Source organism: Mirounga leonina, unplaced genomic scaffold (assembly GCF_011800145.1).
Source record: "Mirounga leonina isolate KUSES-001 unplaced genomic scaffold, KU_Mleo_1.0 Mir_129, whole genome shotgun sequence".
NCBI classification, from domain to species: domain Eukaryota; kingdom Metazoa; phylum Chordata; class Mammalia; order Carnivora; family Phocidae; genus Mirounga; species Mirounga leonina.
In genome coordinates, this window is record NW_023270323.1 from 21,072,549 (window position 1) to 21,084,681 (window position 12,133).

At 41.4% G+C, this 12,133-nt stretch overlaps 1 protein-coding gene across 2 annotated transcripts in view; it reads left to right on the forward strand.

The window, feature by feature from the left end:
* The window catches only part of PPEF2 (protein phosphatase with EF-hand domain 2), a 32,814-nt gene extending 21,528 nt beyond the window's left edge, over positions 1-11,286 (forward strand). The window contains exons 12-17 of one of the 2 annotated variants that reach the window (XM_035004776.1): positions 480-665; positions 2,470-2,612; positions 5,755-5,861; positions 7,494-7,657; positions 8,379-8,466; positions 10,727-11,286. In XM_035004776.1, the coding sequence (XP_034860667.1) occupies positions 480-665; positions 2,470-2,612; positions 5,755-5,861; positions 7,494-7,657; positions 8,379-8,466; positions 10,727-10,980 (942 nt within the window). In that variant the 3' untranslated portion in view covers positions 10,981-11,286. Of the gene's footprint in view, positions 1-479; positions 666-2,469; positions 2,613-5,754; positions 5,862-7,403; positions 7,658-8,378; positions 8,467-10,726 lie in introns of both variants that reach the window. The other variant, XM_035004777.1, reaches the window with a different exon arrangement.
* Positions 11,287-12,133: the final 847 nt, after the last annotated feature.

Sequence of the window (12,133 nt, forward strand, 5' to 3'; positions counted from 1 at the left end):
AACAAAGTGGGTAACATGCTTGTCAAACAATATGCACATATACACACGCTCCTTCTGTGAGTAATAAAAAATTCTGGAACCTCAGGTGTTCAAAATATAAGTATATGTCAGGGCACCTGAGTGGCTCAGTCAGTTAAGTGCCTTCAGCTCAGGTCATGATCCCAGGGTCCTGGGATCAAGCCCTGAGTCAGGCTCCCTGCTCAGTGGGGAGCCTGCTTCTCCCTCTCCCTCTGCCTCTCCGCCAGCTTGCGCTCTCCCTGTCTCTCTGTCAAATAAATAAATAAAATCTTTAAAAAATATAAAAGCATATGTCAAATATTGATCACATGGAAAATTATTCACTTATGCAAATACTTGTATGCTCTTCTTCCTCTCCTCCTCTGCTATTTACTCCTCCTCCTTCTCTTCCTCTTTTCATAGGAATGACTCTGCATATCTGTCTAGATTTTAGGAAATAATCCATCTCTTGGTCTCTCCAGGTGGTCGATATCCTGTGGAGTGATCCCATGGCCCAGGAGGGTTGCAAGGCTAACACCGTTCGAGGAGGAGGCTGTTATTTTGGACCTAATGTGACAGAACAGTTGCTACAGAAATACAACCTGCAGTTCCTGATCCGCTCCCATGAGTGCAAACCTGAGGGCTACGAGTTCTGCCACAGCCGCAAGGTGGGCGCCAGGCGGCAGTGGCGCGGGGGTGGTCCAGACCACTCCTCCCAGCCTGGACGAGCGCAGGCGCTTGGTTGCTCACAGTCAACTGCGCCTTGTGTTTGTTCTCCCACTTGCTCAAGGCAGCTAGGTCCTTTATAGTCACTGATCCTTGACTTTCACAGCCTATTTATTTATTTATTTATTTATTTATTTATGGCAAATGTTTTCAAAGTATGTTATTTTATTTTTTTTAAAGAATAAAAATATTAAATTTTATTTTTCTATTCTTTTTTTCACATTTTTTAAATTAACATATAAGGTATTATTTGTTTCAGGGGTACAAGTCTGTGATTCATCAGCCTTACACAATTCATAGCGCTCACCAGAGCACATACCCTCCCCCATGTCCATCACCCAGCCACCCCATCCCTCCCACCTCCCTCCACTCCAGGAACCCTCAGTTGTTGAGGGTTTCCTGAGATTAAGTATGTTAATGTATTTTATTTTTAAAGATTTTATTTTTATTTATTTGAAAGAGAGCGCGCGCGTGCGCACGCACGTGAGTGGGGGAAGGGCAGAGGGAGAAGCAGGCTCCCCGCTGAGCAGGGAACCTGTCCAGGGGCTTGATCCCAGGACCCTGGGATCATGACCTGAGCCGAATGCAGATGCTTAACCAAGTGAGCCACCCAGGCGCCCTTCACAGCCTCTTTAAAGCTCAAAATTTGATTGCTGCAACCACTCAGCAGTGCCCTGAGAGGAGAACAGAGGGGCGGATATTGTCCCATCTTGAGGACAGAAATATGGCCTGGGGTTTTCCCAGCCACATCTCCATTCCTTAAGTCACATCACTACGGGGTGACAGGATTTCTGCACTGCGCCCCAGCAGGGATTCAGGATTGTTTGTCTTCTCAGGAGCATATTCAATGTCCTGACTCATCTTTGCACATCTTAATCCTACAACGTTTGCCTAGCCCAGTGCCGCTAGGATGAGAGTATTGCCAGGAAAACTCTTTCCAGGAGAATAACAGGTTTCCATGCGGGGGGAACAAAAAGTGAGATCAACTAATCTAAGAAACGTTTGGTTAATACAAGTTTGTCTACTGCAGGACTTCCGAGACCTTTAGTTTCCTGTATTCCTTGTAAATCTCCAAGAAGAGATGCAGTGTCTACCATTTCCCGATGTACCGACAGTGTGGAAACTTTTTTCACAGAACATCTTAGAAGACAGTTCTCTGTAGGAAGCTCCACAGTGAGGCCTCACACCAGCTTTCACAACTGGTGTACCGATTATAATGGCCTTCCCAACTTATCCGATCCAGCTTGCCTCTAAGTTGAACCAAATGAAGTGTTTTGTCTGACCCCTGCTGTTGTCCTTGAGATAAAAATGTGAAGAAACCGTGTTGTGGGATGCCCAGGTGGCTCAGTTGGTTGAGCGTCTGCCTTCAGCTCAAGTCGTGATCCTGGGAGTCCTGGGCTCCAGGCTCCTGTCGGGCTCCCGGCTCAGCAGGGAGTCTGCTTCGCCCTCTGCCTCTGCCCCTCCCCACTGGTGTTCTCCCTCTCGCGCTCACTCTCTCTCAGATAAATAAATAAATAAATAAATAAATAAATAAATAAATAAATAAATAAAATCTTAAAAAAAAAGATATCATGTTATGGATATCCCATCAGAATTCAAGTTGTTACTGCTTGAATCACAACTCCTGCCTTACTAGCACTGATGACTTTAAAAATTGAAAAGATCCATGGGTGGGGTCGAGGAGGGTGAAGAGTTCTTGAGTTCTTCAGTGAACCTGAATGCCTTTCTCTCTCTGTTCTGATGTAGGTGTTAACCATCTTTTCTGCCTCCAACTACTATGAAGTTGGCAGTAACAGAGGTGCCTACGTCAAGCTGGGGCCGGCCTTGACTCCATACATCGTGCAATATCAAGCTAACAAGGCAACCCACATGCTGACTATGAGGCAAAGGCAAGACTTTTTAATGAACGATTTTCAGAAAAACAGAATTATGGTGTTTGTAGGAACTTCAAAATGTCCAGCATCATTACATTTATCCAAATTCTAAGTGAGAATTCATAATGTGTGGGGCACCTGGGTGGCTCAGTCGGTTAAGTGTCCGACTCGACCTCAGCTCAGGTCTTGCTCTCAGAGTTGTGAGTTCAAGCCCCACATTGGGCTCCACGCTGGGCATGGAGCCTACTTAAAACAACAAAAACAACAACAACAAAATTTAGCTATGTCAGCAATAAGGTCTACAATAGGAGAATGTAGGGTCCTGTTTCTTCTCCTCCATACACTTTAAGATCTGTACCTACCCACCATTAATGGAAGCAACAAATTTGCTTCCTCCAGAAGTTATTCTCAATGGGTGCATCTTGGGTAAAGTCCATATACCAGGCCACTGAGTCTTTCCAGGGTCACTCTTACATTTTTTCTCATCCTTAAAGAGTTTGTTTTGCCCCATAAGCCACAGACAAAGTTTCTTTGTTTTCTAGGGATTTGACAGATGGGTTTCAGTCCACACATTTGTTGACGGTGCCCTTTTCGTCCTGGGAAGGAAGTGTGTAATATTACTTACATGGCTTCTGTTGAGATGATTCTGAGTTCTAACCTTAGCTGAGAGCTTACCACCCACTAAGTGCTATTATAAAGAATTTATATGTATTGTCTCACAATGAACTTATGAAATACATACGAATTTCAGTTTTATAGAGGAGATCATCAAGGAACACAGGTTAAATCAGCTGGCTCATGGTCCCACAGCTAACACACGGTGAAGGCAAGCCTTGAGCCAGGCAGTCTTATCTCAGAAATCACACCCTTCACAGACTTGCAGTCCTGCCTCCCACCAAGAAGATGGTCTCAGAGTACATAAGCTGCTAACAGATGCAGTTTTAGTGCTCCTGAACAAGCTTCTTTAATTATCAGATGGACTAATTAGAAATCAAAACAAAGTTAACATAAACCCAGTGGAAAGAGAACACATTAATATTTAACATCTGCCTTGTGTGAGTGCTATAAAAGTGCCTTATTTTAAATCACTCTTGAGTTATTAACTATCAAGAGTTATTAAACCCTCAAGTTATTAAAAAAATCAAGGCCAGCATCACTCAAGAAGTTTCATATGAGAATTTAAACTCATTAAGTGATAGTCAAACCTACTGTGCAGAGGCATCAACCAGGAGGACTGACCAAAACTCAGCCACCCTAGGCTCACCGCAGCCTCACCACCACAGTCTCAGAGGTGGGCCCCGGGCAACTGGAATGCCCGATTCCATGGGATTTAGGTGTTGTAAGAGCTCTTTGAAATATTCGTTGATTGTATGAAAGCAAGTAAATATCACCTAATTTACCCAGAAATCACTTGTCCAACAACTTCAACTCCCTGGAGCAGAAGTAAGGGGGAAATGTCCCTGACCATCCATAATTGATGGCTCAGTGTCCATAAACTCAAGATCATGTTTTTCTTAGAAGAGGCCTCATTCGGCATCCATTTACTTTTGGTTCACATCCACACCTCACAATAATAGGTTAGCTTGCCTGGAATTCACCTGTCAAGATTGATTGCTGGTCCCACCCCTTATTAGCTATCTGACCTTGGATTAGTTACTTTGTAATGGGCATAATAATCGGACCTACCTCAGTGGGTGTTGGAGGACTGAGATAATCCATGGAGAGACCTGCATTTAGTTAGTGTTCACCATTTGCTGCTTGATGTAGAAACAGAGAGCCTTGTACATCTAGACAGCTCCTGAGAGCATCACCATACTACATCCCTGCATGATAATGATGGATGACGACAACATAACAGAAGATAGTTTAAATGCTTTGCTAAACCAATGGTTTGTAAACTTTGGCGGGGAGAGGGAGTCCCATATTTTTTTTTTTTAAGATTTGCTTATTTTTTTATTGGAGGGGGAGCATGCGCAAGCAGGGGAGGGGCAGAGGGAGAGGAAGAGAATCTCTAGCAGACTCCCCGTTGAGTGCAGAGACTGATGTGGGGCTCGATCACACAACCCTGAGATCATGACCTGAGCCAAAACCAAGGGTTGGACGCTTAACTGACTGAGCCACCCAGGTGCCTCAGGGAGTCCCATACTTCTTCTAACCTTTGATGAAACAATGAACTCCCTCCAGAAAAAGCAAATACACTCACATACCCACACATTTAAGGATGAGTTTTAGGCGGTTCACACTCTCCTGGGAGGTCTATGGAGCCCACTTAAGGACTATTATGCTAAATACCTTAAACTGCAAGGAAGATTTTCATCAAACATGATTGAAACTCTGTGTATGTGTGTGCACATGTGTGTGTGGAACTGTTAGTGTGGGAAAAGATAGGTTATCTGGTCATCATTTATAGAATGGCTGGTTCCTCAATGAGGCAGGACAAAGTATAGATTTACCTTTATCTCTTTTTTTCTTTACCTTTATCCCTTTTTATCTTTTTATTCATTCAACTCCTCATATTTGAACACTTACTTTGGGCCTAGTGCTGTGCCCAGCATTACTCTTTTGATCCAATAAGAATGAAAAACTAAATTAGTGTTATTTCATTATTCATAAATCTTGCCTTGTGCATATTTAACATAATAATAAATTATAAGGAAAGCATATGAGTAGGATAACAGATACTATTTACTGAGTGCTTTCAATGTGCTGGGCTTTCTTCTAAGTGCTTTATATGAATTTACTTTTAAAATTTTCACAATAATCCTATGAGGTAGGTACCATGTTTCTTTCTTTCTTTCCTTTTTTTTTTTTTTCTTGGTAGGTACCATTTTTATCCCTCTTTTGCAAATGGGGAAATTGAGGTGCAGTATAGTAGGATAACTTTACCATAAAGGTGGTCTTTTTCCAGAACTTTTCTGTAACCACTATCTGGCACTGGGAAGGACAGGGGCAGGTCCTATTTGTACCCAGCAGGGAGAAGTGGGAGAAATAGGAGATGGAGGTTTTCCTTCAAAAACTGAGCTCTCCTCCCCCAAACTGAGCTCTAGGGAGATTGAGATGTTAAGAGAGAGAGAGGAGTGTGGTAAGAAAAACAAACCCATGGCTATTTCCTCTATGTTAACTTCTTAAAAATGTTTATTTTCATCTCCTGTCCCAGGATTAGCAGAGTAGAGGAGTCAGCTCTGAGATCTCTGCGGGAAAAGTTATTTGCTCATTCCTCCCATCTTCTTGGTGAATTTAAGAAGCATGATGCAGATAAGACCGGTGAGACCATGGGGTGCCTGGGTGGCTCAGTCGTTAAGCGTCTGCCTTCGGCTCAGGTCATGATCTCAGGTCATGATCTCAGGGTCCTGGGATCGAGCCCCACATCGGGCTCCCTGCTCGGCGGGAAGCCTGCTTCTCCCTCTCCCACTCCCCCTGCTTGTGTTCCCTCTCTCGCTGTGCCTCTCTCTGTCAAATAAATAAATAAAATCTTTTTTAAAAAAGAAAAACAAAAACAAAAAGAACCGGTGAGACCAAGCAAGAAAATATTCCTAAAAGGAAGCTGGCCAAGAAAAACTGTGTCGCAGAAGTTATCAAACCAATATTTGTTGAACTAATGACCAAAGGACATCTTTGACTACTTTCTTCATTTTATTCAACTTAATGCTCCAGTTATCTTTTCTAAATTTTAAAATTCCAAACTTTTATTTATTTTTTAAAGATTTTATTTATTTATTTGAGAGAAAGTGAGAGAGAGCACAAGCAGGGTGAAGGGCAGAGGGAGAAGCAGGCTTTCCACGGAGCAGGGAGCCCGATGCGGGGCTCGGTCCCAGCACACCAGGATCATGACCTGAGCTGAAGGCATACACTTAACCGACTGAGCCACTCAGGCGCCCCTAAAATTCCAAGCTTTTAACAGAATGTGAATTTAGCTAAATATAGACGGAGATGGTGAAAAGAAATGGAGTGAAAGGGATGGTGACAAGTCCAGAACTAAGCAAAAAGCAACTAGTGGGGGAGGTTACAAGCATATATCCAAAATTAGCAAAAGATCAATGATTTGGCTTCTTGTTCTTGCTTAGTGTGTACATATCTATTCTGTGTTCTATAATCAAAGCTAGAAATTTTGTCTTTGTTCAACTCAATAGAATGTCTAATAGACATTGACCACATATATATAGCCCTATTAGAAAATAACAGTAACAATCATAAATTCACAGCAATATCTGTTCATATATGTATCAACAACTAATGCTATATATATAGAGATATATACATATATCTCTCTCTATATATAGATATATACATATAGTTTTAGGATATCCTTTATAGGAGAGTTATGTGACTTTTCAATAGTGTTGGCAGATTTAGCAAAAACAGGATGTTTAACAAAAACAGGATGCCTAGGGGCGCCTGGGTGGCTCAGTCGTTAAGCGTCTGCCTTCGGTTCAGGTCATGATCCCGGGGTCCTGGGATCGAGCCCCGCATCGTGCTCCCTGCTCAGCGGAGAGCCTGCTTCTCCCTCTCCCACTCCCCCTGCTTGTGTTCCCTCTCTCACTGTGTCTCTGTCAAATAAATAAATAAAATCTTAAAAAACAAACAAACAAACCGGATGCCTAATTAAATTTGAATTATAGATAGACAACAAATAATTTTAAAATATAATTATGTCCCATGCAATATTTGGGCCATATACTTTGTGGTCTTTCTGAAATTCTTATTTAATTGGGCATCCTGTATTTTATCTTGCAACCCCAGTTTCCAGCAAACTCTACCTGGACCCACAAAAATAGTGACAGTGCCCATTATTTCTATTACCTGCAGACAGCAAGAAGTATGTTGGGACAAAAAAGTCTGCACTGCAGGACACTGGACTTATAAGTGACAAGCCAACAAATCATCTCGTTGCTGTAGGTTTCATCTCCCTTAGTGACTGGGCAGAAGCCGTGGAGTCTGTGCTGCGTCTAGGACTCCCCTGGCGGATGCTGAGGCCACAGCTGGTGAGCAGTTCTATGGATAACACGTTGGAATACAAGTCCTGGCTGGAGGGCTTGGCCAAAGAACAATTGAGCCATGAGGTAATGGTGTGAAGATGCTGGATGAAGCCATACTGGGGCCCATGAAGCTCCCGATGGAGAACTTTGAATCAGAAACAGTCAGATATTGAGAACCCAGAAAAGACGATAGATGCGAAAAGGGAACTACTTGTTGAGTTTTTATATGTCAGGTTTTGTGTTAAGTGACTTACATATGTTGCCTCAATTTATCCTCAAAATACCTACCCCAAGAGTATGGTATTATCAGCACCATTATACCTACGAGGCACTGCTCACCAAGCTTCTAGATTGTAGAACTGGGACTCAAACCCAGGTCTGTCTGACTTCCCTGGCACCATCCTGCTTCCCTCACTAAAAAAAAAAAAAAAAGGATTTATTCAGTAAATACTTAATGAATGCATAATGTATGTGAGGCCTTGGGCTAGGTACTTTTTAAAATGCCTTTATTTCAATATAATGCATGTGCCATACAATTCATCCATTCAAACTGTACAATTCAGCGGTTTTTCATATGTTCACAGATACGTACAGCCATTACCAGGGTCCGTTTTAGAACATTTTCATCATGGTCTATAAGTACTTCTTAAACCCTTAGATTATTTGGTAGGCTGAAGGGGTTGGGAATAAAATCTCTTCAGTCTGTTTCAACAGTATCTTATTGTCAGGGTCGATTGTGGGTTAATTATATATTAGGGCAAGCCTAAACATAAGATATAGAAAGAACATGTATTTTCTTTTGCAGAACATACAGTCAAGTTTGCTGGAAACACTGTATCGGAACCGATCCAACCTGGAGACCATCTTTAGGATCATAGACAGTGATCATTCAGGTGAAGACACTCACTAGCCTATCACTTCTGACGCAAAATACGTACTTTACCTCCCACCCTTCAGTCTCCTTCCTGATCATTTAGCTCTCTACTCGAGCACTTCGGGAGCAAAGTAAATGATTATGCTTATAAATAAATGGCAGAAACTAGAAAAATATTTGGGCACTACGAGCAATCCATATGGGGGGGGTAGGGCAGAGAATGCAGACAAACTGGATGAGAACTTCTCATAGAAAAAACTGTGATTAGAAGATGTGGTGTCCCTTATAGTTGTATCAAAAATAGCCATAAAGTAATGAGGAGTGCCTAGAGCAGAAAGAATTTTACAATCTCACTCCCGAAGTATTCTTTTTTAAACTCCTTATTTTGGAATAATTACAGATTTACAGGACATACCAAAAAATGTACAGGGATGTCTTGGATGCTCTCATCCTGTTCCCCCAATGGTCCAAAGACCTTTTTCAATGTTACTACTCTCTTCCCACCTATTTTTAGGTATAATTCACATACCGTATAATTTATTCACTTAAAACGTTCAGTTCACTGGTTCTTAGTATATTCACAAGGTTGTGTAAGCATCACTACTATCCAATTATAGAACATTTCATCACCCTAAAAAGAAACCCAGAGCCATTAGCAGTCACTCTCTATCCCTGTCCCTTCTCCATCAGCCCCTGACACCCATTAGTCTGCTTTCTGTCTCTAAGGATTTGCCTAGTCTGGACATTTTGTATAAATGGAATCCTACAATATTATGGCCTTTGGTGTCTGGCTTCTTTTACTTTGCGTAATGTATTCACAGTTCATCCATGTTGTAGCATGTATTAGTTCTTTATTCCTCTTTATAGCTGGCTAATATTCCATTGTATGGATATATATACCACATTTTGTTTATCCATTCATCAGTTGATAGACATTTAGATGGTTTCCACTTTTTGGCTTTTATGCATAATGACGCTGTGAACATTTGTGTCCAACTTTTTATGTGAACATATGTTTTTTTATTCTCTTGGATGTATTCCTAGGAGTGCAATTGCTGAATCATATCATAAAACTATGTTTTGCTATTTGAGGAACAGCCAAACTGTTTTCTACAGTGGCTATACCATTTCAGAATCCTATTGACAAGGTTTGAGGGCTCCAGTTTCTCCTTATTCTCCTATCATCACCAACACTTGCAACCCCCACCCTGTTTTATAGCCATTCCTGCTGGGTGTGCAGTATCTCATGGTTTTGATTTGCTTTTCCTTAATAACCAATGATACTGAGCATCTTTTCATGTGCTTATTGGAAATTTTTATATATTCTCTGGAGAAATGTCGATTCAGATCCTTTGCCCATCTTTTAATTGAGTTATTCATCTTTTTGTTGTTGAGTTATGAGAGTTCTTTATATGTTCTAGATACTATACCATGATCAGATATATGATTTGCAAATATGTTCTCCAACTTTATAGATTGTCTTTTCACTTTCTTGGTAGTTTCCTTTGATGCACAAAGTTTTTTAATTAAAAAAAAAAGTCCAATTTATCTTTTTTGTTGTTTGTGTTTTTGGTGTCATATCTAAGAAACCATGACATAATCCAAGGTCACAGAGATTCACATCTATGTTTTTTTTTCTAAGAGTTTTATACTTTTAGCTCTTCCAATTAGGCCTTTGATTCATTTTGAGTCAATTTTTGTTGGTAGTGCAAGGTAGGGGGTTTAGCTTCATTCTTTTACATGAGGATATGCAGTTGTCTACTACCATATGTTGAAAACACAATTCTTTCCCCATTGAATGGTCTTGGAACCCTTGTAAAAAAAAAAAATCAATTGACCATAGGTGTATGGGTCCAAAGGCTTTTAATAAGCAAAATAAATTATATGTTTGGGATGACTTAACATGTGGCTTCTCAGGAGTGTCACTATTGACATGTTGGCCTGAATATTTCTTTGTTTTGGGGTCCATCCTGTGTATTGTAGGATATTTAGCAGCATCCCTGGCATTTATGTACTAGATACGAGTAACACTCACCACCACCCCGGTCATGACAATCAAAAATGTCTCCAGAAGAAGGGAAGCAAAACTGCTCCGAGTTGAGAACCACTGGTGATCCACTGATTTTGTGCCACCCCCTTGGGAGTTTAAACTAGATACAAGGCCTTGGGTATCTTTGTCTGTTCAACGGTAAGGAACAGGTGTCCCTGCAAGAATGTCAGAGGAAGTGAACATTGAAACTTAGACTGACTCACTGACATGAGTTCCTCTCTCTGCTAAGGGTTCATCTCACTGGACGAGTTCAGGCAGACCTGGAAGCTGTTCAGCTCTCATATGAACATTGACATTACAGATGACTGCATCTGTGACCTTGCCCGGAGCATTGACTTCAACAAGGATGGCCACATCGACATCAATGAGTTCCTGGAGGCCTTCCGCCTTGTGGAGCAATCCTGCACAGAGGGCGATGCCTCAGATTGCCCCCAAGCCACAAACACTAACGACAGTGGCTGCAGCAAGCCCAGCACACCCTAAGAGCAGCCTGGTGTCGGGCTCCCATGGTGCCTCATAGCCAAGACTGAGCTTGTCCCTGGAATAGCTCCCTTATTCTCCAGAGGTTTGTGGAATTTTAGGCTGAGAAATTGCCTACCAGTGTGCGTCAGAATCAGCTCTTTGGGTGTGTTTGTGTGTTTGTGTGTGTGTGTGTGTGTGTTTAAATATGTAGGTACCCCATCCCCATCTCAGAAGTTTCACAGGGTAAGACCCAGGTATAAATATTTTAAATTCTCAAATCTACCCCAGTTAAGAACCACTGATAATTCAGTCCCCTCATTGTTTTCATTTCATACATTTTAATTATTGTGGGTTTTTTTTAAGATTTTATTTATTTGACAGAGACAGCAAGAGAGGGAACACAAGCAGGGGGAGTGGGAGAGGGAGAAGCAGGCTTCCAGCTGAGCAGGGAGCCCGATGCGGGGCTCGATCCCAGGACCCTGGGATCATGACCTGAGCTGAAGGAAGATGCTTAATGACTGAGCCACCCAGGTGCCCCTTAATTATTGTTTTTAAAAAATCTTATTGATAAAGGAAAGTTATGAAAAATTGTGCAATCCCATGACCCAAACATGGATTCTTTTCATTATTTACTTTTTCTTGTTATAACTATAGTTTTTATATAATTTAATGTTCTGCTTTTTTAAAAAATAAAATCACATCTACTTGTAAATACTTTCCTGTGTTGCTACATAGTCCTCATGATTATTAGTTTAATGGCTGCATAATTTTCTTTCAATTGGATGCACTGTAATTTGTTCAGTTACTCTCCAGGAGTGAAACATGTGCATTGTTTTTAGTTTGTCATTATTATCAGTAACACCATGGTTAATAACTTTGTACATATAGCTTGTTTTATAAAAGTCTTTGGAATTATACATTGTCTTAAGATAAAATCCCAGGAACGGATTACTTTGTCACAGAGTACCGTATCAGTCTATAAGAAGATTTCCTATAAGGAATTGGCTCACATGATTATGGAGGCTGAGAAATCCCAAGACTTGCAGTCAGCAAGATGGAGACCCAGGACAGCTGATCGTGGTGTGGTCCCAATCCAAGTCTGTAGGCCTAAGTACCAGGAGGGCCGATGGTTTAAGTACAGTCTGAGCTTGAATCCAAAGGCAGGAGAAGACAG